This window comes from Mesoplodon bidens (genome assembly GCF_964165515.1).
Source record: "Mesoplodon bidens genome assembly, chromosome: 11".
NCBI lineage: Eukaryota > Metazoa > Chordata > Mammalia > Artiodactyla > Ziphiidae > Mesoplodon > Mesoplodon bidens.
In genome coordinates this window covers 89,495,552-89,523,364 of record NC_138167.1, presented here as the reverse complement: position 1 = coordinate 89,523,364, position 27,813 = coordinate 89,495,552, and the positions used below count along the sequence as shown (strand labels likewise).

The following is a 27,813-nucleotide window of genomic DNA, read 5'->3' as shown; positions in this document are numbered from 1 at the left end:
AAGCAGACTCAGTAGTTGTGGCTCACACGCTCTAGAGCGCAGGCTCAATAGTCATAGTGCATGGGCTTAGTTGCTCTGCAACATGTGGGATCTTCCCGGACCAGGGCTCGAACCTGTGTCCCCTGCATTGGCAGGCGGATTCTTAACCATTGTGCCACCAGGGAAGCCCAAATCAATTGTTTCTGAATGCCTATTAATTTCTTCATACCAATATTCCAGATCAAATCATCAACTTTATGTGAAGAATTCTAACATCCGGAGAAAAAGGTACCTCCATGTATAAAGAATTAATCTCTAGGTCATATTCATTCACTAGATGTACCTGATCCATTATATTTTAAAGACATGATGACAAAATGAACTGTTATATAAAACCTTAGCAATAAGCATACATCAATTCCCACAAATAACATAAAACATAAAAATTGAAACTGTCAGTAATAATTATAAAAAGCATAAACAGGTGGTGTCTTTTGGTAACTTGCACAGTTAAGAGTCATTGAAAAACTGTGCCTTACTTGCTCATTAACTTTCTTTTCTTTCTCTAACTCTTTTTCCATGTCTTCCAATTCTCTATCTTTTTGTTCCAACTGCTTTTCAAGTTGGCAAATTTCATCACGTAAAAAGCGAGTATCACGTCCACCTGCAGAGTGCTGTGCCATCTTAAAGTAATAAACCAAAAGTATAAATTAATTCCATTATATCTGGAGATTCAAATGAATCAACAACAAAAATAATTATCTTGACTTTAAATTTTATCATAATCAGCACGAGATGCTTAAAATCATGTTGTTTAAAAACAATTTTTTTTATTAAGCATATTTAAGCTTTAGTTCACAGGCTGACAACCCCTTAAGCTTTTCCTGAGCCATCCAGAGTATGAAGAATTAACAGTCAATCACTCAGGCTCTGTTATAGCCGCTGAGCCACAGACACCAGGGTAAAGTGCAAAGGCATACAACGATCTTTGAGATGAACTATCTAGGCTTCCCCTGAGTATCAGAGCTCTGAAATCAGGCTACAAATCAGCAGAGCCTCCACCCTAGCCACTGAGCCATGGTGCTCTTAACCTGCCCTTTCCCTCATACCACTGACTATTTAGACCAGTGTTCTCTAGAAGGACTTTCTAGGATAAAGGAAATGTTCTCTGCACTGCCCAATACAGTAGCCACTATCTACATGTGTCTACTGAGCACTTGAAATGTGGCTAGTGCAACTAAAGAAATGAATTCTTAACTTTAACTGTGATTAATTTAAATGCTAATGGCCACATGTAGCTAGTGCTACTATATTGAACACCCAAAATTAGATTATCTTTAAAATTTTGCAGCAGACTAAATACATTTTGCTTCATTTTCCTGTTACTTTGGGTCATAGTCAAAAACATCAAAAATCCTTTAGTCATCTAATCTGTCTCACATTCATCTCCCTAGCATACAGTTCTGTTACTCTTCTACCTTAACTAAACTTTTCTTACTCTTAACCTCCTTCAAAAAGCACTTTCTTACCAACATCTCCAACTGTCCTATCCTTCTATTCTATAGTAGTTGCCTCGCTAAACACTAACACAGAATCGGCCTTACTTCACAATTCACTTAACAAGTATTTATTGAGAATGACTGGTATTTCCCTAGAAGCTGGATATACGACAGGGAATAGAAAATAAACCATCTAAATTCACAGAGTTAACACGCTAAAAACGTGTTTGAATGCAAACTATCTGACTCCAGATCCTGAAATCTCCAGTTCATTCTCCACTATATTTCTGGTTTTATCTGACTTCTTTAAAATTTGACCACACATCTTTCACTCGTATTTTTAGCAGATGACCTCTCCATCCTCTCAAATTCCAGGCACTAAACCTACAAACATCTAAAGTTTCTGTTCATATCCATTCTTCCTTCCTCCCTTTTACCAAGGAAAAAGGTCCTTCCTCCTTATAAAGGCTAATCCATTTGTATCACATTCTTTCCCAATCTCAGTAATCTCAAGGTATTCACTTCCTTAACAATACATTCACATTTTGGCTCTTGGCTTTCTCAAAAGCTACCTCTTCTCCTATACCGTTCTGTCACTGTTCCTCAAATTCCAACATGCCTCATTCCACCTCAGTTATAGTAATCTCTCTGTATATTTCTCTGTCCTACAAGCTCCATGAGGTTATTCAATGTTTTTATTTTGTTCACAATTGGATGTGCAATCCTTTGCAGAATTTAAGATACATAAATAGGCATGTAAGATATATACTGAACAAACAATTATAAACACAATATCATTCCAGTGATTTTTCCAGCTAATTATAATTTAAAAATTTTTAAATAATAATTGAAAATAATATTTGCAATGATTACACCCTAAGGAATACAAAAGAACATACCTCCAGTTCATTTTCCAGTTTCATTACTTTAGTTTTTAATTGATTTTCTATTAAAAAAAGATAAATATTTCAACTGGTCAGATTTATCTCAAAACAAACTTTTCAATAATTTTCAATAAAATTAATTTTTAAAGATTCCATCATGGTTGTAATGATAAGGTAACATAAGAAAATAACTATTTTGTACCTGATCCATGAAATAGGAGCTCTAGAAAAATCTTTCAAAATAAAATGAGTATACACATTTTATAAAATATTGGGTTGGCCAGAAAGTTTGCTTGGATTTGTCCATAAGATCTTACTTTTTAGTCAACCCAATATATTAAAGCTAATTCTTCACTGCTTAGTGAATAAATGAAATCCACTATTTAACACCATAATAATCGTTTCCCCAAGGCATTTACCAAATTTTGCTTGTTCTTCTCCAGCTTTTTCAACTTCTTCCAAAGCTAGGTCTACTTCTTGAGCTTTCATCTAAATGTTAAGAATAAAAAAAGTTATTTCAGTATGCCTTTACACTAGAATGTAAGCACTGAAAATAAGAATTTTGTTTTGTATTTGCTATCCCAGTACTTACTGCCTGCAATGCCTGGCACAAGGAGACATTCAGCAAACATTTGTTGAATGAATAGATGATTTCCTTAAGGCTATAATTTCTAGATTCCTAAGAGTTTGAAACATCTTTGATTCCTCTTTTCCCTCAAGTCTTACATCTAGTATTGCAACTTTTCTCTTTGTAATGTTTTCAACTACCTCTTTTATTCTATTCTGATTTTCATTATTCTAGTCCATAATTTTGTCTAACTTCCTTCATAATTTTAACCCTCTTAAGGCATATTTTTGTATCTACCAATTATAGATCAAAAACCTCAGGGCTTCCCTGGTGGCGCAGTGGTTGAGAGTCTGCCTGCCGATGCAGGGTACACGGGTTCCTGCCCCGGTCCGGGAAGATCCCACATGCCGCGGAGCGGCTGGGCCCGTGAGCCATGGCCGCTGAGCCTGCACATCCGGAGCCTGTGCTCCGCAACGGGAGAGGCCACAACAGTGAGAGGCCCGCGTACCGCAAAAAAAAAAAAAAAACTTTAATGGCTCCTAATTGCTGATATCATAAAATACATCTTGAAAGGCCCTAGACAGCCTATTCTAAACTATACCCAACATTGTTTCCTCTACAACCTGCTATTATAAACTTTCTGCACTTGTCTCCTTAAATGTAAAGAACATGCATACTTTCTATTCCCAGTTTTTATTTATAGTAACCTCCAGCTCTAGAATCTCCTTAACACTTTACCACTACCCTCCACTTACCTAAAACTACTCATCAGTCTTTGACCTTTATAAAGTCTTCTCACACCTAAATTTCTTCCCCTCCTAACAAATCCCAACAGTAGTCAGCTACTGTAACAAGCTGTAACATAATTAACAGAGGACCTCCCTATGCTTTTTTAAACATAACCATTCTGTTTCCCCTACACACTCTGTTAGGAACTTTAGAGCAGAAACTAGCAATGTTTTTCACCTAAAATTCTCAGTTGACGTTTGAAGATATCTCATTTTTTAGTGGTCATTTAGATTTTACAAAGTACTTTCACAGAGATTAAATTAAGAAGAGATTCTTACACTTTCTCTAATAGTCAAAGTTATTATTAAAACCTACTGTACACAAACCTTCATTAGAGACTGAGTAATTCTGAAAAGGTGTATCATATTTTCTTGACTTTCACTTTTTAGCTCATTTACTTCCACCTAAGTAAAGACAAAAGCAAATATTTCATATTTTATAACACTTAAGCAAAATACAAGAAATTTTCCAGTTGTACCATTCAGTGATTTCAGGGACAACTTAGACTATGATAGTTGTATGTATATATCTATGCATTATTTATCAATTAAGTACCTTAGATAAGGAAATCAATAAATTATTTGCCAATTCTTCTTGACGAGGCAACTCATCTGGGTCAACTTTTCTTATTTCTTTCCAGTTTATATTAGGTGGCATCTTGAATTCTTTCACTGTGCTTTACTTTCTGTAACAATACAAGTGGGTATTAGCATTTTCAAGGTAAACAGCATTACTGTTTTTACAGATTACGCCATTACAACTCTCCACGATGTTAGCCAAGAGGTGTGGCTCCTTAATTGTATAACAGATATGTGGGTAAAATAGCCTTGATCAAAATTACAACAGTTGCGACAAATCATCAGATATTTTATCGGCTAAATTATGACGGCTTCTATGGTTAAACTAATCTAAGCTAGAACTAAGATTCTGTGCCCCCTTCCTCCACGCCCCCTTACCACCAAAGCGCGCGATGCTTGGAAGGCTGAAATTGACCCCTGATTCTGAGAGACAGGAGCTAGGATTAAGCGGGGGGGGGGGGGGGGAGCGAGAAAGTAAACGATTGAAATGAGTGCAGTTGGGCCGGAGAAACCAGGGCTGAAACGAGGGGAAGGCAGATGGACTGCAAATCAAAGGCTAAGGGGCTGTTGTTTATTTGGGCCGTTAGGCTTAAAGAACCTTTGCGGGAAGAACTCTCTGTCCGCGCTCTCCAGGATCCACCCACCTAAAGCAAGCCTGGCATCCAGCGGCGGCCCCTCAGCTACCGCACCCACCCAGACGAGCCCCGCCGCCACGCGTGACAGCTCGCCAGCGCGGTTCCAATCAGACACTGGATACCGCCAACGGATCTCTAGCAAGTAGTAACGGCGGCGGCTGCTAAGCGACGCATTTCCCACCTAGCCGAGGCCGGAACAAGAGCCCGGATGCAAGCGTCGCCTACATTTCACGACCGTGGGCGATGCTTTACGTTTAGATTCCGCAGCGGGGTCCCTGGACTCTGTGTTAAGGGCGGGGAGAAGGCCTGGGATGAGGACTTCAAATCCCAGAGTGCAGTTCTGCTTGGAGGCCGGGGCGTCCTGCACGCTGAAGTCTGAGAAGTGGAGATAGGCCGCTCCCGGCGTGCAGTGCGGGAGGCTGTGACGGTACCGGGGTGCGGGGGAACCGCTTCGAGGCGGGAGGCGCGGCGGCCGAGGCGTGTCTGCACTGGTCGGCTGAGCGAGGCGGACCATGACTGTGCCTTCGGTGGCGTCTCTCGCCGGACCGCTCTTCCCGAGGTTTCTCTAAGCCATTCCCTGGTGGAACCGCTCCCAGGTGAGGTCGGGCTGTCGGTCAGCGGTGGGGGAGGAGTTGAGGGTAGCGATCCCGGCTTAATGAAGCTCTTAACGTTGGGGCCGGAGTCTGAAGAGGTGGGAAGACCCCGCCCTCTCCTTGGGCGTTTGCCGGCGACGCTCCGAGTGGTGCCCTCTGTAAGAAGAAAAAGTTTTAGCCTTCTTCTGTATCAGAATCTGTCTGTATAGTGGACTGGGGGCCGCGATCATGGTTTGGGGGCGAGTGAGGAATTGGGGACACCGCATCCTCTGACCCTGGTCGCCTTACCTGTAGCGCTATTACCTTCGCGGATTGAAGGACTTGAAGGTTGAGGAGCTAGTAGGTGTAGAGGGAAGGTTCTAGAGAGGAGAGGTTATAACTTGCCCAGGCCACTGCGGGGGGTGGAGAGAGAAGGGGCCTCAGTACTCACCAGCCCTATTAATGTCACTTGCTTGGTGACAGAGAGTGCCTTCCTGTGAAAACGCCTTCTCAGGTGTTTACAGCTCTTATCTGTGCAAGTTTTGCTCATCTGGCTGCTTTCAGCCGTGCTGGAGTATGATACACCACTAGGAAAACTTTCTTAAGAAGATGTAGACTTGAAAACCAAATGACATTTTCAACTCTTTGGAGCAGTGCCTTATTTATTTGTTTGTTTGTTTGTTTGTTTATATATATTTATAGCACTTTCTTTCATTTATTCCCTATAATTGATATTGAAGTTTACTTTTGAAAACAATAGGTTTCTTTCCAAACCGTTCAGTAGAAATAGCTCAGTAGAAAATAAAAACAGATATACTGATTTTGTGAGATACATTTAAAGACATTCAAAAGATTTGTAGGAATTATAATTTTGTCTAGTCCTTTACTGAAAGATGATATGTCAAACACTGTTCATTAACGTTTTTTTAAACCATGCTGTACATTATATCCCCAGAAATTATATACCTTTTAAATGAAAGTTTGTACCTGTTGACGGATCTGTTTGTTTCTATGAATTCGGTTTTTTTAGGACCCACATATAAACGAGATCACCCAGTATTTGTCCTCTGTCTGGCATTTCACTTAGCGTAATGCCCTCGTGGTCCATCCGTGTTGTCATGGTGTTACAAATGGTAAGATTTCTTTTTTGTGGCTGAATAATACTCCATTGTGTGTATATACTACATCTTCTTTATCCCTTCATCCATCGATTTATACTTAGGTTGTTTGTATGGGTTGGCTATTGTAAATAATGCTGAATGAATATCACTTCAAAACAGTGATTTTGTTTCCTTCGGATATATACCCAGAAGTGGAATTGCTGGTTAGTATGGTAGTTCTGTTTTTAATTTTTTGAGGAACCCCGTACTGTTTTCTGTGACGGCTGCATCAATTTATGTTCCCACCAACAGTGTACAAATGTTCCCTTTTCTCCACATCTTTGCTGCCAATGCTTGTTATCTCTTTTTGATGATGGCCATTCTTAGCAGGTGTAAAGTAATTGATAATCTCATTGTAATTTTGATTTGCATTTCACTGATGATTAGTGATGGTGAGCACCTTTTCATATACCTGTCAGCCATTACGTGTCTTCTTGGGAAGAAGTTCCTGTGCCCTTTTTTTAATCAGATTTTTTTTTTTTTTGCTATTCAGTTGTAAGAGTTCTTTATATATTTTGGATATTAACCTGTTTTCATATATATATTTTTGCAAATATTTCCCCTCATTCCATAGGTTGCCTCTTCATTTTGTTGGTTTCCTTTTTTGTGCAGAAGCTTTTTAGTTTGACATAGGCCCACTTATTTATTTTTGCTTTTGTTGCCTTTGCTTTTGGTTTCAAATCCAAAAAATCATTGCCAAGACCAGTGTCAGGGAGCTTACCCCCTTGTTTTCTACCAAGAGGTTTATGGTTTTAGGTCTTACGTTCAATTCTTTAATCCACTTTGAGTTGATTTTTGTGAGTGGTATAAAATAGGGGTTCAGTTTATTCTTTTGCATGTGGTTCTCCAGTTTTCCCAACACTATTTATTAAAGAGACTATTCTTTCCCCATTGTATATTCTTGGTTCCTTTGTTTATTTCTGGCCTCCCTATTCTGTTCTGTTGATCTGCGGGTTTGTTTTTATGCTAGCTGCAAACTATTTTGATTACTATAGCTTTTTCATTATTTAATCTTCATAACAATCCAATGAAATAGCTGCTTAATTTGTCCTCATTTTCCAGCTAAGTTACGAAAGCAGAGTTTGGAAAGGTTAAATACTCTGCTCAAACTTAAATAGTATGATGGAACACGAATCTTTCTGGCTAAAGGATATGTTCATAACTGCTATATTGCCTTCTCAGGCATGCTGGGAACCAGTACTTGTAAAGTGCTTATTCTTCAGTCTTACAATCTATATTAAATATCATCATATTCTAATTATGTAACTTTGATTACTCAAGAATTTGAATTAGATATTCTTCATGTTCAGTGTTTTTTTGTTTTTTGTTTGTTTGTTTGTTTTTTGACTACACTGCATGGCTTGTGGGATCTTAGTTCCCCAACCAGGGATCGAACCCACGCCCTCGGCTCTGAGCGTGCGAAGTCCTAATCACTGGACCACCAGGGAATTCCCACATTCATTGTTTTTATTTGTTTTTATTTTTTTTAATCTTTTTTCATTCATTGTTTTAAATTCATAATTTAGCAGGGGAAGGCAGAGATGAAAGCTAATGTTTCTGGAACACATATTATGTCATTTACTATGCTTAAAATTGCATATTTATTTTTTTAGTAGTAATCTGTTATTTTTATTGCAACACCTTATTTTTCTTCTTGTTTTTTCATTCATTACAACTGTTATTTATTTATCTATTTGTTTCGTTTTGTCTGTGCTGGTCTTTTCTACCCTTACTTCCTTCACCTTCTTATTCACATTTATATTCTCTGGAACTGAAGGTACCTGGCGTAATGGCAAGTTTTATTCTCATTTTTCTGAAGTGAAAATAGGTTCTAAGAACCTAAGCAATTTCATAATAATTAATGAAGCTAAGGTTGTAAGCCAGGTCTCAATTACAGTCACGACTAAGTGCAAAATCTTGCTTAAATTTTGTTACTTTACTCATTCTAACAATATTTTTGAGCTTATACACTGTGCTAGACACCAGGGATGCAGTAGGAAACAAGTTAGCTAGGGTCTAGGCTCTAATGCACTAAAATATGTTTGTATCTAACTGTTAACTAAGAAATTTAACTCAAGTTGTAGTTCAGTTGCTCACTATATATAATTTTGAGAAAAATCACTAAAACCCACTATTATTTTTCATGAAGTTTTCTGAATCATTCAGTTTTCACCAAGGGAAATTATCTGACAATTTTATAAATGGCTTTAGTACAGGAACATTTGCCTGGATCTGCCTTCTTTCATCTCTGTTGTTTTATGAGCAGTTTTATCTGACCAAAATCACTTCACAAGAAAGACTTGCCTTTTAAAAGTCTACAAACAATAAATGCTGGAGAGGGTGTGGAGAAAAGGGAACCCTCTTACACTGTTGGTGGGAATGTAAATTGATACAGCCACTATGGAGAACAGTATGGAGGTTCCTTAAAAACCTAAAAATAGAACTACCATACGACCCAGCAATCCCACTACTGGGCATATACCCAGAGAAAACCATAATTCAAAAAGAGTCATGTACCACCATGTTCATTGCAGCACTGTTTACAATAGCCAGGACTGGAAGCAACCTAAGTGTCCATCGACAGATGAATTGATAAAGAAGATGTGGCCCATATATACAATGGAATATTGCTCATCCATAAAAAGAAACGAACTTGAGTTATTTGTAGTGAGGTGGATGGTCCTAGAGTCTGTCATACAGAGTGAAGTAAGTCAGAAAGAGAAAACACACTGTATGCTGACACATATATATGGAATCTAAAAAAAAAAAAAAAAAAAAAGGGTTCTGAAGAACCTAGGGGCAGGACAGGAATAAAAACACAGACATAGAGGATGGACTTGAGGACACGGGGAGGGGGAAGGGTAAGCTGTGACGAAGTGAGAGAGAGTGGCATGGACATATATACACTACCAAATGTAAAACAGATAGGTAGTGGCAAGCAGCCGCATAGCACAGGGAGATCAGCTCGGTGCTTTGTGACCACCTAGAGGGGTGGGATAGGGAGGGTGGGAGGGAGATGCAAGAGGAGGGGATATGGGGATATATGTATACGTATAGCTGATTCACTTTGTGATACAGCAGAAACTAACACACCATTGTAAAGCAATAAGACTCCAGTAAAGATGTTAAAAGAAAGACTTGCCTTTTATAATTGCTACCTCTGTTCTATGTGCCGATCAACCTATATTCCAAATGTTAATCTCCATTCCTTTTATGCTGTCTTATCAAGAAAATGAATGGTAGCTTACTTTCCCAGCTTCTAACATAAAGCATGGCCGTGAGAAATTTAGTCTCCACTGAGTACATAAAATGTTTTGTTTTGCCTTGTTCTCGTGGAGAGGAATCAGTGTGCAGCAAGCAAACACTTGTCTTCTCCCAACATGAGGAGACTGGAAAGATTAGTAGGAGTCATTGTGAATACAGACTTGGCAAACTATGCAAGCCAAAGTTTTACTTATTGAAAAAGATATAATCATGAAATTATTGAGCTGAGAAGACTATCCTTTCCAGACTAAATATTCCCAGATTTCCTATAAATTTTTCCTCTAGGCTTGTTTTTTCCATAATTGTACTGTGGGAGTATTAGGGAAAGTGAGCATTCAGTACAGTTTTGTTGAAGGAATTATGTTGTTTTGTATGCCTGTAATGTGCTCATGAGTGGTCTTCAGTTGCGTTTGGATTCTTTGCACATATATAGTGACATCCCATTTTGGTAAGCAAACATAAATCAGTCATTCCATCTGCTCAAACTATGTGCATCTGGGTGAATATGCTTCTGTGCCTAGAAAAAGAACTGGAAGTTCCCTCTCTTAGTCTGTTTGTGTTGCTCTAACACAATACCCTAGACTAGGTGGTTTATAAACAATAGGAATTTATTTCTCACAGTTCTGAAGACTGGGAAGTCTAAGATCAAGGCATCAGGAGATTCAGTGTCCAGTGAGGAGCTGGTTCCTAGTGGGCATCTTTTCACTGTGTCATCACATGGCATAGGGGGCGAGGGATCTCTCTCAGATCTCTTATATAAGGACATTAATCCCATTCATGAGGGCTCCACCCTCATGACCTGGTCACCTCCCCAGGGACCCCTACTTCCAAATGACATTACATTAGGCATTAGGATTTAACATGATTTGGGGAGGACACAAACATCCAGTCTATAGCATTCTCACAACTAACATTTGTTACAATAATGGCCCCCAGTGAATTATGCTGCCCTCTATCTGTGTCCTTATGTAACCCTCTACCTTTCCCCTAACCTCTTCCCTTGCAGGTGGTTTTTTTTGGACAAAACCTAAGATGACTCCACAACTAAGCTCATGACATGCATGAGAAGTAGCGCTGTCTCTCCCTTTCTCTCATAATATGCTTCCTTGGAGAACCTTCAAAAATAGTATTATCTTGACTCTTTATAACCTCTCCCACATTGCTTCTGGGTTTACCTTGCTTGATTGATAGTAAAAAATATGCAGTAAGCAGAGACTTGAAAAGTGCTTGTCTGTTGGGATTTGCCCTCCAGCTCTCCTGACGACACCATTTAAAGAAGTTTAGGCTACCTGTTGAAGGATATGACCACAAATAGCAGAGGCTAGCTTTCCAAGCTGAGACCCCCCCCTACCCTTTAGATATCTAGCTTTAATCAAACCAGATAACTAAGCATATATCAAATATATATCAAATAAAGACATTTATATGAAAGGATGGACTTAGAGGATTTTGGAACTGGTGAATTCAAAATCCGTAGAGTAGGCTGGCAGGCTAGAAACTCTTCACCAGGACCTGATAATGCAGTCATGAGGTAGAGTTTCTTCTCAGGGAAACTTCAGTTTTGCTTTTAAGGTGATTCAACTGATTGGATGAGTTCCATCCACATTATGGAGTATAATCTCCTTTACTTAAAATCATCAGACTATCAGGTGTTAACCACCTCTACAAAATACCTTCAGCACAACACCTAGATTAGTGTTTGAATACTACTATAGCCTAGGCAAGTTGACACATGAAACTAACCATAATGGTGGTAGTCATGAACAGTAAACATTTTGCGATGCCATTGACTCAGTGAAGATTAGCACCCCATTGATAAATCTTCTTGGTTCTGCTTAAACACCTCACCCATACCAAGTTTATAAAAGGCCAAGAAAATAGAATTGTAAAACATTACCCCAGGGAGCTTAATAATGAGAGGAAGGGAGAGAGCTCGTTTTAGTGCATGCTCATGAGCTCAGTTGTGGACTCATCTGAAGTTCTGCCCCAAAAAGCCACTTGTGGGAGTAGAACTTGGAGGTAGGGGTGGTGGTTGCAAAGGGACCCAGCAAAGACAAGCTGGGTACCACCAGTTTCCAAGGAGGAAGTAGACATAAAGGGAATTTCAGGTGACAGTCCCTAATGATGTGGGGTTTGTCCCCAAAGAATCCTCAAACACCTATAAGAGATTCATCTTGAAAATAGTGGTCAAGTAAGCTCTTTTGCTTTCCTTCCTTTCTTCTCTCTCCATTCTGCTCTAACACTATAGTGCTCAAAAATTATGTTTAACAAGCATGTAGGTAAAGAAAGAGAAGAATAAACCTTATCCTCATTCCATAACGTTAAACACGCTTCTCCTACACAGTGATCCCAAGCCCAGAGCAGAGGACAGTGCCCAAAAGTTAAATCGAGTTCAGGGTCTTGATCATTATGTTGGAGTTGAGTATTTCAATTACTGAATGAATTTGCTTTGCAACTTAAAGGGACTGCATAACTTTTTATTACTTAATTGTATTTAGAAATTATGAGATCAGTCCAAGTTTCTTTAAGTAACATTGTATAACCTTGTGTTCTTTAAGCCTTTAAATTCAACCTACAAATCTTATTCTGTTTATAAACGAACATATCCCTTTTTAATGTATAACAAATAAATAATAATTGAAAGGACTGAATACCCTTAATCAGCTACATTTAAAACCTAATTAAGTTGCCTGAATTAAAAAATGCATTTATAGTTTTAGTATATTCATTTTTATTCGAGAGCTTCAGATGCCTAACTTAACAAGCAAAACTTTCTCAAACAACTTTTATAAAGCTAGTAAACTAAACTTAAAACTGTAGCAACTCCCAAAGTCTTATAAAAATTTCAATATTTATTTGTAAACTTGTCTAAATTCTTAATATTTTTAACTATAAGTCTTAAATACAAAAATTGCATGGTCAATAATTTAATATTATGTATGTTATATATATTATTATATAACATTGTATTTTAAATTACAGTTTTGAAGCTAATATATCAAAATCTCGGGTGTATGTTAATTACTCTGTTTTTTTTTCCTTTTATTTCTTTTTCTTCTCTGATTGCCATGGCTAGGACTTCCAAAACTATGTTGAATAACAGTGGCGAGAATGGACATCCTTGTCTTGTTCCTGATCTTAGAGGAAATGCTTTCAGTTTTTCACCATTGAGAATGATGTTTGCTGTGGGTTTGTCATATACAGCCTTTATTATGTTGAAGTAGGTACCCTCGATGCCCACTTTCTGGAGAGTTTTTATCATAAATGGGTGTTGAATTTTGTCAACAGCTTTTTCTGCATCTATTGAGATGATCATATGGTTTTTCTTCTTCAGTTTGTTAATATGGTGTATCACATTGATTGATTTGCGTATGTTGAAGAATTCTTGCATCTCTGGGATAAATCCCACTTGATCATGGTGTATGATCCTTTTAATGTGTTGTTAGATTCTGTTTGCTAGCGGTTTGTTGAGGATTTTTGCATCTATATTCATCAGTGATATTGGTCTGTAATTTTCTTTTTTTGTAGTATCTTTGTCTGGTTTTGGTATCAGGGTGATGGTGGCCTCATAGAATGACTTTGGGAGTTTTCCTTTCTCTGCAATTTTTGGAAGAGTTTGAGAAGAATGGGTATTAGCTCTTCTCTAAATGTTTGATAGAATTCACCTGTGAAGCCATCTGGTCCTGGACTTTTGTTTGTTGGAGATTTTTTTTTTTTTTTTTTTGGGGCGATATGCGGGCCTCTCACTGTTGTGGCCTCTCCCGTTGCAGAGCACAGGCTCCGGACGCGCAGGCTCAGCGGCCATGGCTCACAGGCCCAGCTGCTCCGCGGCATGTGGGATCTTCCCGGACCGGGACACGAACCCGTGTCCCCTGCATCGGCAGGCAGACTCTCAACCACTGCGCCACCAGGGAAGCCCTGTTGGAAGATTTTTAATCACAGTTTCAATTTCATTACTTGTGATTGGTCTGTTCATATTTTCTGTTTCTTCCTGATTCAGTCTTAGAAGGTTATACCTTTCTAAGAATTTTTCCATTTCTTCCAGGTTGTCCATTTTATTGGCATAGAGTTGCTTGTAGTAGTCTCTTAGGATGCTTTATATTTCTGCAGTGTCTGTTGTAACTTCTCCTTTTTCATTTCTAATTTTATTGATTTGAGTCTTCTCTCTCTTTTTCTTGATGAGTCTGGCTAAAGTTTTATCAATTTTGTTTATCTTCTCAAAGAACCAGCTTTTAGTTTTACTGATCTTGCCATTGTTTTCTTTGTTTCTATTTCATTTATTTCTGCTCTGGTCTTTATGATTTCTTTCCTTCTACTAACTTTGGGTTTTGTTTGTTCTTCTTTCTCTAGTTCCTTTAGGTGTAAGTTTAGATTGTTTATTTGAGATTTTTCTTGTTCCTTGAGGTAGGCTTGTATAGCTATAAACTTCTCTCATAGAACTGCTTTTGCTGCATTCCATAAGTTTTGGATTGTTGTGTTTTCATTGTTATTTGTCTCTAGGTATTTTTTGATTTCCTCTTTGATTTCTTCATTGATCTCTTGGTTATTTAGTAACGTATTGCTTAGCCTCCATGTGTTTGTGTTTTTTACGTTTTTTTTCCCTGTAATTCATTTCTAATCTCATAGAGTTGTGGTCAGAAGAGTTGCTTCGTATGATTTCAATTTTCTTAAATTTACTGAGTCTTAATTTGTGACCCAAGATGTGATGTATCCTGCAGAATGTTCCATGTGCACTTGAGAAGAAAGTGTAATCTGCTGTTTTTGGATGGAATGTCCTATAAATATCAATTAAATCTATCTGGTCTATTGTGTCATTTAAAGCTTGTGTTTCCTTATTAATTTTCATTTTGGATGATCTGTCCATTGGTGTAAGTGAGGTGTTAAAGTCCCCCACTATTTTTGTGTTACTGTCGATTTCCTCTTCTGTAGCTGTTAGCAGTTGCCTTATGGACTGAGGTGCTCCTATGTTGGGTGCATATATATTTCTAATTGTTATATGTTCTTCTTGGATTGATCCCTTGATCATTACGTAGTGTCCTTCCTTGTCTGTTGTAACATTCTTTATTTTAGAGTCTATTTTATCTGATATGAGTATTGCTACTCCAGCTTTCTTCTGATTTCCATTTGCATGGAATATCTTTTTCCATCCCCTCACTTTCAGCCTGTATGTGTCCCTAGGTCTGAAGTGGGTCTCTTGTAGACAGCATGTATATGGGTCTTGTTTTTGTATCTATTCAGCAAGCCTGTGTCTTTTGGTTGGAGCATTTACTCCATTCACATTTAAGGTAATTATCGATATGTGTGTTCCTATTACCATTTTCTTAATTTGGGGGGGTTTGTTTTTGTAGGTCCTTTTCTTCTCCTGTGTTTCCCACTTAGAGAAGTTCCTTTAGCATTTGTTGTAGAGCTGGTTTGGTGGTGCTGAATTCTCTTAGCCTTTGTTTATCTGTAAAGCTTTTGATTTCTCCATCGAATCTGAATGAGATCCTTGCCAGGTCAAGTAATCTTGGTTGTAGGTACTTCCCTTTCATCACTTTAAGTATATCATGCCACTCCCTTCTGGCTTGTTAAGTTTCTGCTTAGAAATCGTCTGTTAACCTTATGGGAGTTCCCTTGTATGTTATTTGTCATTTTTCCCTTGGTGCTTTCAATAATTTTTCTTTGTCTTTAATTTTTGCCAATTTGATTACTATGTGTCTTGGTGTGTTTCTCCTTGGGTTTATCCTGTATGGGACTCTCTGTGCTTCCTGGGCTTGGGTGGCTATTTCCTTTCCCATGTTAGGGAAGTCTTCTGCTATAATCTCTTCATATATTTTCTTGGGTCCTTTCTCTCTCTCTTCTCCTTCTGGGACCCCTATAATGTGAATGTTGTTGCGTTTAATGTTGTCCCAGAGGTCTCTTAGGCTGTCTTCATTTCTTTTCATTCCTTTTTCTTTATTCTGTTCTGCAGCAGTGAATTCCACCATTCTGTCTTCCAGGTCACTTATCTGTTCTTCTGCCTCTGTTATTCTGCTATTGATTCCTTCTAGTGCATTTTTCATTTCAGTTATTGTATTGTTCATCTGTTTGTTTGTTCTTTAATTCTTCTAGATCTTTGTGAAACATTTCTTGCATCTTCTCGATCTTTGCTTCCATTCTTTTTCCCAGGTCCTGGATCCTCTTCACTATCATTATTCTGAATTCTTTTTCTGGAAGGTTGCCTATCTCCATTTCATTTAGTTGTTTTTCTGGGGTTTTATCTTGTTCCTTCATCTGGTACATAACCCTCTGCCTTTTCATCTTGTCTGTCTTTCTGTGAATGTGGTTTTTGTTCCACAGGCTGCAGGATTGTAGTTCTTTTTGCTTCTGCTCTCTGCCCTATGTAAATACTCTTAAACATTATAAGTACTCTAAAAATCAAATATATCTTATTCCCAAATATAATTTCAAAGTATTAAAACCATAGTTTTAATTTACTTATTTTTCCTCTATTAATTTTAAAGTTTCTTTTTGTGAGAACATTTAACCAAACAGCAGTTCGTCACCCCAACCTGAGAGGTTTCTGACCCCATACACAAGACTTGATTTTCACTACCCGATGGTGGATATCCTGACTTGTTTTGTTTTTCTGAATTACAATTACACACACACAGATTTAAAGGGAAAATAGTTCTTTATGCTGTGTTTAAGCACATCAGGTGTTCTGTCAGTTATATCTTCTTGGGACTGTCATTCAGGAATATGCTGACCTATCTCATTGTTACCTGGGTAGTAGACCTGCTTGCATGGCTATAGTTCTGTGTTGCATCCCTTATCTCCTGATTTCCCTATCTTTTTGTTTCTTAGTATATACTTCCTTATGTTATTGGGGTATCTCCTATTAGTTTCCTGAGAAGAAAATCATTAGAGGTACATTTTTGAGACCTTGAATGTTTTAAAGTATTTTTATTCTACTTTCTACTTGGCAAATTTGGGTTTATTAATATAGAATTATAAGGTAGAAATTATTATCCATCAGAAATTTGAAGCATTATTCCCTTTTTGTTTTCTGAATTTCACCCCCCCCACCCCACCCCCAGCTTCTAGCGTTGTTGGTAAAAAAAAAGTGATTTATTTGGATTCGTAACCTTTGGTATGGAACCTGCATTATTTCTTTCTGGAAGCTTTTAGTACCCTCTCTTTGTTTCCAGTGTTGTAAAATTTTATAAGATTCTGTTTTCAACTGGTAGAAGATAGCTGGAGGGTCTAAAACTATACTAAGAAGAGTATTGAGGGCTACTCTTCGTTGCAGTGCACGGGCTTCTCATTGCGGTGGCTTCTCTTTTGGAGCGTGGGCTCTAGGTACGCAGGCTTCAGTAAGTACAGCACAAGGACTCAGTAGTTGTGGCACACGGGCTTAGCTGCTCTGTGGCATGTGGGATCTTCCCAGAACAGGGATCAAACCCATGTCCCCTGCATTGGCAGACGGATTCTTAGCCACTGCCCCACCGTGGAAGTCCATCTATTCCTAGCCCTACTTCCTGAGATCCTTGGCATCAGTTTTTGAGATGATGCCGGCAGGAGTGCAGAAAACTTTTCAGCTTTTCCCCCTTCAGGTAAGGATTCACTTTCTTGATCTCTATTGAGTCACTTATTAAACATTTTACTTTTCCAGCTTCCAAAATGTGCTGTGGTCTCTTCTCCAATTGTCTTTATCCTTGTGAATTTATAGCCTTCCTTTTTTTAAAAGTATTGACTGTCATTTTACTGTGGTTGAGGAGTTGAGCCGCATCTCTCCAATCTTTAAACACACACCATCAACTTTTTTTTGATAATAATGTGTACAAGACCATACTATTTAGAGATGCTAAATTTCTTCTGGATTCAAGATAAACTCTTAGGTAATTCTTCTGTTAATTGAAAACTAGACTTCTTCAAAAGGTACAGCTAATTTCCTTTCTGATTTGTCGGTTTCAGTTTAACATTTCTTTTAAAAGTCTAATGTATTCTGAAATTTTTCTGTCTCATTCTAAAGAAACTTCAGTACCTTTCCATAGGTGTTTATGTATACATACATTCTTATACAGCTCATATCTGATTTAAGGTCTCTACCTTATTCTTCTCTGATCTGACAAGAATTCCTGCAGATATATCTCTTGTTCCAGATCTTCTGGCTCTGTGAGTGATATATTAATTTCCTATTGCTCCTATAACAAATAAGCACAAATGTAGTAGCTTAAAATAACAAATTTATTATTTTATAGTTCTGGAAGTCAGAAGTCCAAAATGGATCTCACTAGACTAAAATTGAGACGTCAGTAGGGCTGTGGTCCTTTTAGAAGCTCTAGTGAAGAATGTGTTTCTTTGTTTTTTCCAGCTTCTAGAGGTTGCTGTCAGTCCTTGGCTTGTGGCCCACAGCCAGCCATCATATCACTCTGACCTCTGCTTTTGCAAGTCTCCTGCCTCCCTCATTCACTTGTGAGGTCTCTTATCATTGAATTGACCCACCCAAGAAAATCTAGGATAATTTCCTTATCTCAAAATCACACCTGTAGGGCCTCCCTGGTGGCGCAGTGGTTGAGAGTCCGCCTGCCGATGCAGGGGATACGGGTTCGTGCCCCGGTCTGGGAGGATCCCATATGCCGCGGAGCGGCTGGGCCCGTGAGCCATGGCCGCTGGGCCTGCGCATCCGGAGCCTGTGCTCCGCAACGGGAGAGGCCACAACAGTGAGAGGCCCGCATACCGCAAAAAGGAAAAAAAAAAAAATCACACCTGTAAAGTTTCTTTTGCTCTGTAAGGTAATATATTCACAGGTTCAGATGATTTACATATTTGGGGGACCATTATTCTTCCCTCCACAAGTGATAACACTAAAGTGATACTAATGACACTACTCAAGCTAGAAAAGTATCTCATCAGCTTGTTTTTTTAGAGTATACCTTCAAACCTTATTTTTATAGTAGGGTTGATTCTCCAGTATCCTCCAGTTCATATAGTTCTTTTTACTCTATAAACATTCCCTCACTGAATCTTTTCTAAAACAATGACTTAGTTATGAATTGTCATGTATGAAGACCAGTCTCTAGAGTAAAAGCTTTTGTTGAAATGGGAAGGAGAAAAACCATAGTTTATATCTGTTTCATAAACTACTCCTATGCCCCAGGGGCCAAGCAGATAACCTAAGTCCATCAAATAACTCAATCGAGTAAAAGATAAGATAACAGTAGTTAAACTGGCTAGTATACAGTTAGCATAAAGGCGTGGAAGACAGATATTTTTAAAAGGCTTTTGATCAAGCTGAATAGGGCTTCAGGCTACAAGTTTGGACTCCTGATTTAGGTAATAGTTGATCCTTATAGTCATATGGTACTTAAACAGCTTTATCTACATTTCAGAAAACCCATGATCAGTGTCTTTTTAAGTATGTATTTGTTTTCCCACAAGGATTCATTTAGATACTGCTGGAGCACATCATGCCAGGGTTTTTTTTAGATATCTTATATGTATTTGTTTTTTTTTATACATATCTTATATGTATTTGTTTCCCAGGTGACCTGACCTGTGACAGTTGATAAGGAGTTCACTATCTAGTTAGCTAAAGAGATAGGTTTAAAGATTGAGTGATGTGATAAAAGGCTGTATTAGAGGTATGAAAACACATATGAAAGAGCAATTAATTCTGTCTTAGGTTAGGAATATGGAGAGGTGGTCAGCTAGTACTCCTTAAGTGGATGGAATTTGAACTGAGCTTTAAAGAATTAATTCTCTGTGAGAATTAGCATTCTATCTTTATTTTGCTAATTCTTCTATTAAAACTGTACTTATTAGAGAAAAAAATGTTGCTTATTTCATTTTATCTTCGTGATTTTCCCCCCAGATTTTGTCCACAAGTGCTTGTGGAAAAGATGGCTGTTATTAACCTCAAAGAAGTAACCTTAATAATAGGCGTAGTTGCTGCTTGCTATTGGAACAGCCTCTTTTGTGGTTTTGTTTTTGATGATGTGTCGGCAATACTGGATAATAAAGACCTGCATCCATCTACACCTTTAAAAACTTTATTTCAGAATGATTTCTGGGGAACCCCTATGTCTGAAGTAAGTATATATTACTTATATGTATCTCAGATTTTAAATTATTCTGGTAGTTTAGTACTCCTGATTTTTTATCAACATTGCATTGCCGTCATCAGTAATTATGGATTTTTTTCCTCAAAAATTTTATACAAGACATAACATGTTTGTAATAAATTAGACAGGAAGTTGAAAATGTGATCATATTTTTTATAGTACTTAATTCTTTCCTTGGTTGTGTACCTTGGCTTAATCTCTTTAAAAATAATATATGTGTGTAAAAACCAAATGTGTTAGAACAGTAGGCGTAACACAAATCTAACTAACTTTATTTCTCTTTTTTCTCTCTTATGAGTCAGGCAGAAGAGATGACTGCTTGTGGTATTTAACCATTTAAAAATATATGTAACTTCAATATAAATAGATTAGACTTTAAGGGTAAAAATGCTAAGTATACATATTGCCTATTTTTCTGCAGAAAAAAATGATTTATTAAAAATTTTAATTTGTGCCATATCTCCTACCTAATACTTAATTTGATTTTATATTGAGAACCCAAAAGTTTAGTTCATGTTTATGGAGATATTTTTACTTTGCCAGTAACTTTATTTTGAAGGTCAGTGTTAAACTGTTTGGGACTAAATCTTTGTTAGCTTGGGATCATATAGATTAGATTCTAATTTTAGTTCTGTCATGTAAAAGCTGTGTGAAATAGGTGGGAACACAACTTTTAGGTGACTGAGGCATTTTCCTGATCTATAAAAGAATAATACCTTGAGGATTAATTAATTAATCTGTCTGTAGTCCATAGCACATAGTTGTTGAAACATAACACATAACACTTTTTGTCATTTGTCATTCTTGGCCCCTTTCCGCATTCTCCAAATCTGGAAGCTTCTCAAGGAGGGGTATGGAATCTTTCATTCCTCTCGTCACAAACAAGTATTTTTTCTTATTAAATAAGCAGCTTATTTATTTTCCTGCAACCTTTCCTATTCTCATCAAATTCTAGCCTTTAGAAGAAATAAGTGTTTTGATAACAAGGGGAAAATATGGTACTATTATAACATATATTATTTTCTAGATAATTTATTCCCCTCTACCCATACCCTTTATCCCCAGAGACTCTTAGAAATATGTGTCCATTCCCCCAATTTATGCTAATATCTATTTTGATTTTAATCATGTCATTAGATTTTGACCTGAAAGGTTTGAAACCAAAAGGTTTCTACAACATTTTTCTGCTTTCTGTTACAAGCCATTTCAGTTCAATACACTGCCTTTAAAAAACAATTTTGTATGCTTGAGGTGAAATTCGAAGGATGTACAGGAATTAGCCAAGCAGGAAAATGCATTCTAGGTAGATAGCACTCATGTTGTGTATAGTCAATACAGACACAGATATTAAAATGCTTTTAATTTCAAAATGGGAAATGTTTGTTTCTTGTGCTTCCTAATGTTCCCTATTGGGGATGAACAGGCTTAAGTCTATAGCTATATACCAGAGTTACAGCAAAATATGCTAAGAGGTAGGAGAGCAAAGAAGGTGAGTGTGGATGCCTTTATAAAAAATTACAAAAAATAGGGCTTCCCTGGTGGTGCAGTGGTTGAGAATCTGCCTGCTAATGCAGGGGACACGGGTTCGAGCCCTGGTCTGGGAGGATCCCACATGCCGCGGAGCAACTAGGCCTGTGAGCCACAACTACTGAGCCTGCACGTCTGGAGCCTGTGCTCCGCAACAAGAGAGGCCGCGATAATGAGAGGCCTGCACACCACGATGAAGAGTGGCCCCCGCTTACCACAACTAGAGAAAGCCCTCGCACAGAAACGAAGACCCAACAGAGCAAAAATAAATAAATTAATTAATTAACTCCTACCCCCAACATCTTAAAAAAAAAATTACAAAAAATAAATAGGATAATATTTTATCTTTTTAACTTGTGTGTTTTATTCTTTCGTGTGTGTGTGTGTGTGTGTGTTTTATTCTTAAATCTGGTTTGATTTTCTCTTAAAGTAAAAATATTTCTTGTTAAATGTAACTTTTAGTTTATAAAGAAATTCAGTACCTCACATAGAATTTGATTTATTGCCAATAGAGTCTGCAATAACAAAGGTATCTATTCTCTAAGAAAGTTTTTGCTCTTGTATTACTCTCTGTGTAGTATGTTTGGTTTAATATATTCAGGTTTATACATTACGGAGGTGTTTTTTCAAAAGACAACTAGACAGTACCTTTTTGAGTCATCATTGTTTAAACTGCACTGAGTAAGCATTCTGTTCTTACGTTTTCTTTTGAAGATCTAACCAGCAGTTACATGAATGCTTGTATTGGTAATAGTTTGGGTAGCAGGCTTTGGAGAGAAATCCTGTGCTACAACTTGATTAATATCACTATTGTCCTACTTTTTAAAATCTGTGTATTGAAGAGGAATTAGTATTTAGGTCTTCTTTTACTGTTAATTCTTTGACTACTAATATATCAGAGATGAAATTGCCTTGTTTTTGTACAAAGGAAATAGGAAAACACACACACAAAAAAACCCACATAGAGCTATCTTTTATGTTTGAATTATTCTTGGGGCATTTCATTATTTTACTGTTATTTCTCAGCCAAATGTAGTAAAAGCAGTGATTAGTTTATGTACCCAGAAGGACCGAGATACTTTAATAATCAATGATCGATGATTCTTTTTTCCTTTTAGGAGAGAAGCCACAAGTCTTACCGTCCTTTAACAGTATTGACATTTCGCTTAAATTATTTGTTTAGTGAACTGAAACCTATGTCATATCATCTCCTAAATATGATTTTTCATGCTGTGGTTAGTGTGATATTTCTTAAAGTCTGCAAACTCTTTCTGGATAACCGGAGTAGTGTGATTGCTTCTTTACTTTTTGCAGTGCACCCAATACACACAGAAGCAGTAAGTAAAACTATAAATTGTTTTTTGCATTATTCCTATACATGTCTATAATGGTATATATTTTTTAAGGAAAAAAAAATTAACCATGACTTTAATCCAAGTATTTGAAGACTCCTATTGGTACAGTATCTTAACTTACTAGTGTAGAGTCTAACTTTCCTACTATATAAAATTTTTTAAAACAAATTTTGAAACAAACATTTATTCAAGAACGTAAGATGTAATCACTCAGCTTTAGCGATGTAAAATATAAATAAATACAGTAGTTTTCTTTGCTAATTTTTTTATGAATAAAGATTTTAAATATTTGTCAACTTGGCATTTTTTTGTTTCAAAGGTCAGAAAATAATAAGAGAAACTTAGGTAAGGGATGAAAATTTATCAAAATACATGCAAACATGGACAGATATCCTAACAAATGATGCTCAGTAATTTCTTATTGTCTATTGCCATGTGTTTAAAAATTGTGAGCTGTCTCTACTATTGCCAATATGCTCATCACCAGCACATTCACAAACTATAACTGTATTTTTCTTGGTAATATTGAGACTCCAGAATTGCCTCTCAGCAGAGCAAAGAGAACTCTTTCAGTTGCTTTGTTACAAGCTTTCAATTTTAAACAAGAGTTTGTATTCTTAAACTCTGCTGTGTGTGTGTGTGTGTGTGTGTGTGTGTTGGAGGGTAGTTGTGTGTCTCTCCCAATATCTTGAAACTTTTGGTGTCTAGCTGAACATTTTTCTATACATCTACAAAAATAATAGGTTGTTTTAAGTTTTATAGTGAGTTCAGAATACTTTAAAGGGATTTGGGGACTTTATATTTAAATTTTTTGAATTTAAAAGGATGTTTTAAAGTTTATTGTCTTTTAAAGTTTTAGTTTGCAGGCTTATTTGTGAGCTATAATGTATTGAGTTTATTATATTTTTGTATTTTAAGAACACTTGTATTTTAAGAAAACATGTAAGAACTACATCTAGATAGTGTACTATAATTGTGTAAGATGTTACCATTAGAGGAAGCTGGGTAAAGGGTAAACAGGACTTCTCTATACTATTTTTGCGACTTCCTCTGAGTCTATAATTACTTCAGAATAATAAAAGAACTGTTACAGTCACTGATAAATTTACTTTTATGGAAGACATACAAATTCACCACATGAGGGCACTCAAAGAATGCTTAAAAAACAGAAATGTGCACTTGAAAAGTTATGGCAGTTTAATTTCTAATTAAACTGCTGTTGCAATTGTATTATAGTTAAATTTCAAGGTGCTATTTATTAATATGAACCCCTCTCCTTCCCTTTCTAGGTAACAGGTGTTGTAGGAAGAGCAGAACTTCTGTCATCTATCTTTTTTCTAGCTGCATTTTTGTCATATACCAAATCAAAAGGACCAGATAATTCCATAGGTAAATGTCTAACATTTAACTTTTTACTTTAGCTATAAAACTCGATCAAGTAATTTCTGTTTACTTCAAGTGGTTCTTATAAAACATATGCCGTTTTTGGTATTTATCTTTATATATCATGCTATTGTACTTTAGCATCTGTGGACATAAGAAAAGTATGTGACATTGTCAATATTAAAAATTACTGTTTGTAGTTTATATTTTATCAGGACTAACAGTTTCTATTTGATCTAATTTTTAAAAATTTCCCTAGAATATAAGAGTTTTAGGATCATTCTTAGTCCCATTTGCTGTTACCTGTAAATGATTAAAGTACCAATACTTCAGTTGTCTTTCTATAAGTAACACATGTGAAGGCTATGAATTGTATTGTTTAGGCAAAGTTAAAAGCCTGTTAGAGTATAACTTTTATTATGTGTTGATCATAGTTCAGCTATTTAATGAGTCCCCTCCATGTAGCCTACCCTGGAAAATGCTTTGTATACATTAACCCATTAGCCCTAATGATGTCAGAAAACAAATTCCAGGCAATAAAAATGATTTTTTAAGAGTGTGGGCCCAATGGGCATGAAAGGGCACAAAATGTGAAGTGCATCATGACCTTAACCTGTACTTGGTTAATCTTAAAATTTAATGCTGAGTTTTTTTCTATGTTCTTTGAGAATTTTCTCACTATAAACCCAAGGCACTGATGATAAGGAGCTTAATTTTGTATGTATGAAAACAAAGTTTCAAGAGATAAGCAATTTAGCTAAACAGCTTCTTAGATTTGTAATATGAGTAGGTTTCCCTTTTGCTGCTATGCACAATGCCTTCTTAAAATGGTTTTGAGTTCAGTATAACATAGTGGTTCAAAGCATGGACTCTGGAGTCTGGTTTCACATTTCAGGTCCACCATTTAGTAGCTCCATTTACTATGTTGGTCAGATTACATAACCTCTCTGTGCTTTAGTTTCTTTATAAAATGTAGATAATAATAGTCCCTACCTGTTGAGAAGGATTAGTTGAGTTAAGCATGTTAAGGGATTTAAAGCAGTACCTGGCTCATAGGAAGCAGTGTCCCTATTTTCCCTGTTGCCTGTAATGCAGTGAGAGGTAGTTCAGTAGCTAATATAGAATTGCAAACTAATACCGTCTTTAAATACCATCCTAAGCAAAACATGAATAATAAACTTAGAAAATACTGTGAACTTCAAGACCATGATCAGGCTCCTGCCTATCTCTCTAAACATGTCTCCTGCAGTTTTGCCCTAGTCACTTCACTATAGCCAAGCAGACCTTCTTGCTACTCTTAAACAGGTGAAGCACTGGCCTTTATACTTGCTGTACCGTCTTTCTTGAATTTTCTTCCTTTAGTTCTTCACATAGTTGTCTCATTTATATTCTTTACATCATCAGGCCTCAGCTCAACGGTCTCCCTCATAGAGAAGTTCTTCATTCTAACTAAAATATCCTTTCATTTTATTATATTTTTGATCCTTAATAATTTTACTTGGTCCTTTTTAATGATTTCTTATTCTTTATAACTCCAGTATCTTTCCTTATTTCCTTTAGAATTACTTATTTTAAATTCTTAATCTTTTCAATTAGTTCTTAATTAGTCATGTATGTTGTTGTTATGTTTGTGCTCTCTCTTTTATAACTGTGGTACCCTTCAGGTATCTACTTATTTTGGCTTGTGAGCTCAGGCCACATGTTCTCTGAAAGTTATCAACCACTGTGTATAATAAAGAGAAAGACCAGCGCCACTCTGTCCATCTGGTGACTCATTAAAATCCAGGGTGGAGATCTCCAGGTTCCCCAGGGCCACTGTTGATCACGATTGTTACCGTTCTACCAACCACCTGCTCTAGTCCCTTAAAGAGAATCAGCATTGAGAACAGGCCAGTCTACCACCCCCCTGCATTTAGATGGAAGGTCTGTGGGTGGAAGAGACTGCTAAAGAGTGGTTGGTCATTTTGTACCTTTAAAAAAAATCTGGGCTTCCCTGGTGGCGCAGTGGTTGAGAGTCCGCCTGCCGATGCAGGGGACACGGGTTCGTGCCCCTATCCCGGAAGATCCCACATGCCGCGCAGCGGCTGGGCCCGCGAGCCATGGCCGCGGAGCCTGTGTGTCCGGAGCCTGTGCTCCGCAACGGGAGAGGCCACAGCAGTGAGAGGCCCGCGTACAGCAAAAAAAAAAAAAAAAAAAAAAAAAATCTTACGCCTTATCCCAGCAGGGCTTCTGAAGTATTCTCATTTAATCCCTGGAACACCCACAACCTACAGTAGCTGCAGATTTCTACAGTAAAGGCACAAATAATGATTTACCCAGGGCAGTCAGGATTGGCTAGGAAAAAAGTTTAAAAATTTTTTTCTCACTCTCTGCTTTAGATGTAGTCCCTCGAAACACCCATGCAAACATACATGTTTAAGATAACTTTCAATGCCCAGGAATTTCTCTCTTTTTTTGTTTTTAATATCTTAGAAGCCATATTTTCCTCTCACTTAATCTTTCTAGGCTTGATTTGGGGGAAAGGGGCTAATAGGTCAACAGGTCATGCTAGTTTACCACTTGACCCAAACAAAAACCAAATCATGTTGCTTTCTATCCCTTTAACCTACATTTCTCATAAGACTCATTTTTAATCTAAAAATACATAATTTTTTTAACCCATTTATTGTTCTCTTACAATAGGATATAACCTTCATTAGAGTAGGTAACTTTCCCTCACTTTCTTATCTCCATTTCCTAGAATGGTTCCTGGTATACAGTGAGTGTTCAGTATATATTTGTTGAGGAAATGATTAGGTGAATGAATGTAATATATTTTAAATTCTAATTGAAAACATACTGAAACTTGCTCGGGACCTCTCTCTGTCCTCTTTTCCCCTATGATACGCCACATTACATTATTTCACTCCTGAGACCACAGACAGTTTTGTCATCATCTTTGTATTCTCCAGTCTATCTAAGGTATTTGTCCTATGCAAAGATTTTCAAGTTGTAATTATTTAATCACTTTAAATTCTGGGTTATTCATGTACCATACGCTTTTCACAAGCATCATTCATCTTAGGCCCTTTGCACTTGATTTTTCATTACTTTAGGTTTCTTCTCAAATGTCATCAGTAGCGCCACTCATCTTCCCCCCTCTGTTTTATTTCCCTTCACTTTCTGTTTTTCTCTATAATAGTTAGGTCACCATTTGACAAAACATATTTATTTATTGTTATCTCTCTCCCCTACAAATGCAGTAAATACTTAAAATAACTATTTAAATACATGATTACTGAAGGTGTGTATCTTTACACATGTAAAGTCAGCTTGGAAACCTATATTTTGAAATTGGAATAGATTTTGATGATTGAAATTGATTCTACACTTATACATGTATTTTTTTTTCAGTGTCAACTTATTTAGCAGAGGTACTTGTTTTGGACAAAATCACACGGTAACTTTAGCCACAGAGACCTGATTATAAAAATCAAAGTGTATATGTTCATAAAGTAATTTAGTCACCAAAGAACTGAAGTGACTGGTTTCAGCA

At 37.1% G+C, this 27,813-nt stretch overlaps 2 protein-coding genes across 8 annotated transcripts in view; one reads left to right on the top strand and one right to left on the bottom strand.

Moving 5' to 3' along the window:
- Positions 1-5,107, bottom strand: part of CEP290 (centrosomal protein 290) — a gene marked incomplete at its 3' end in the record, with an annotated part of 91,415 nt that extends 86,308 nt beyond the window's left edge. Inside the window, exons 1-6 of one of the 3 annotated variants that reach the window (XM_081248282.1) lie at positions 4,942-5,107; positions 4,275-4,404; positions 4,046-4,123; positions 2,782-2,851; positions 2,378-2,424; positions 519-662 (exon numbers count right to left, since the gene is read on the bottom strand). In XM_081248282.1, coding sequence (XP_081104408.1) covers positions 519-662; positions 2,378-2,424; positions 2,782-2,851; positions 4,046-4,123; positions 4,275-4,376 — 441 coding nt within the window. In that variant the 5' untranslated portion in view covers positions 4,377-4,404; positions 4,942-5,107. Of the gene's footprint in view, positions 1-518; positions 663-2,377; positions 2,425-2,781; positions 2,852-4,045; positions 4,124-4,274; positions 4,405-4,675; positions 4,740-4,941 lie in introns of those variants that run through there. The other 2 variants (XM_081248283.1, XM_081248284.1) reach the window with 2 other exon arrangements.
- Positions 5,108-5,352: 245 nt separating this feature from the next.
- TMTC3 (transmembrane O-mannosyltransferase targeting cadherins 3) overlaps positions 5,353-27,813 on the top strand; it is a 63,501-nt gene continuing 41,040 nt past the window's right edge. Inside the window, exons 1-5 of one of the 5 annotated variants that reach the window (XM_081249907.1) lie at positions 5,353-5,528; positions 13,005-13,148; positions 19,764-19,980; positions 22,659-22,877; positions 24,185-24,284. In XM_081249907.1, the coding sequence (XP_081106033.1) occupies positions 13,018-13,148; positions 19,764-19,980; positions 22,659-22,877; positions 24,185-24,284 (667 nt within the window). In that variant the 5' untranslated portion in view covers positions 5,353-5,528; positions 13,005-13,017. Of the gene's footprint in view, positions 5,529-6,534; positions 6,638-13,004; positions 13,149-17,984; positions 18,065-19,763; positions 19,981-22,658; positions 22,878-24,184; positions 24,285-27,813 lie in introns of those variants that run through there. The other 4 variants (XM_081249909.1, XM_081249908.1, XM_081249910.1 and 1 more) reach the window with 4 other exon arrangements.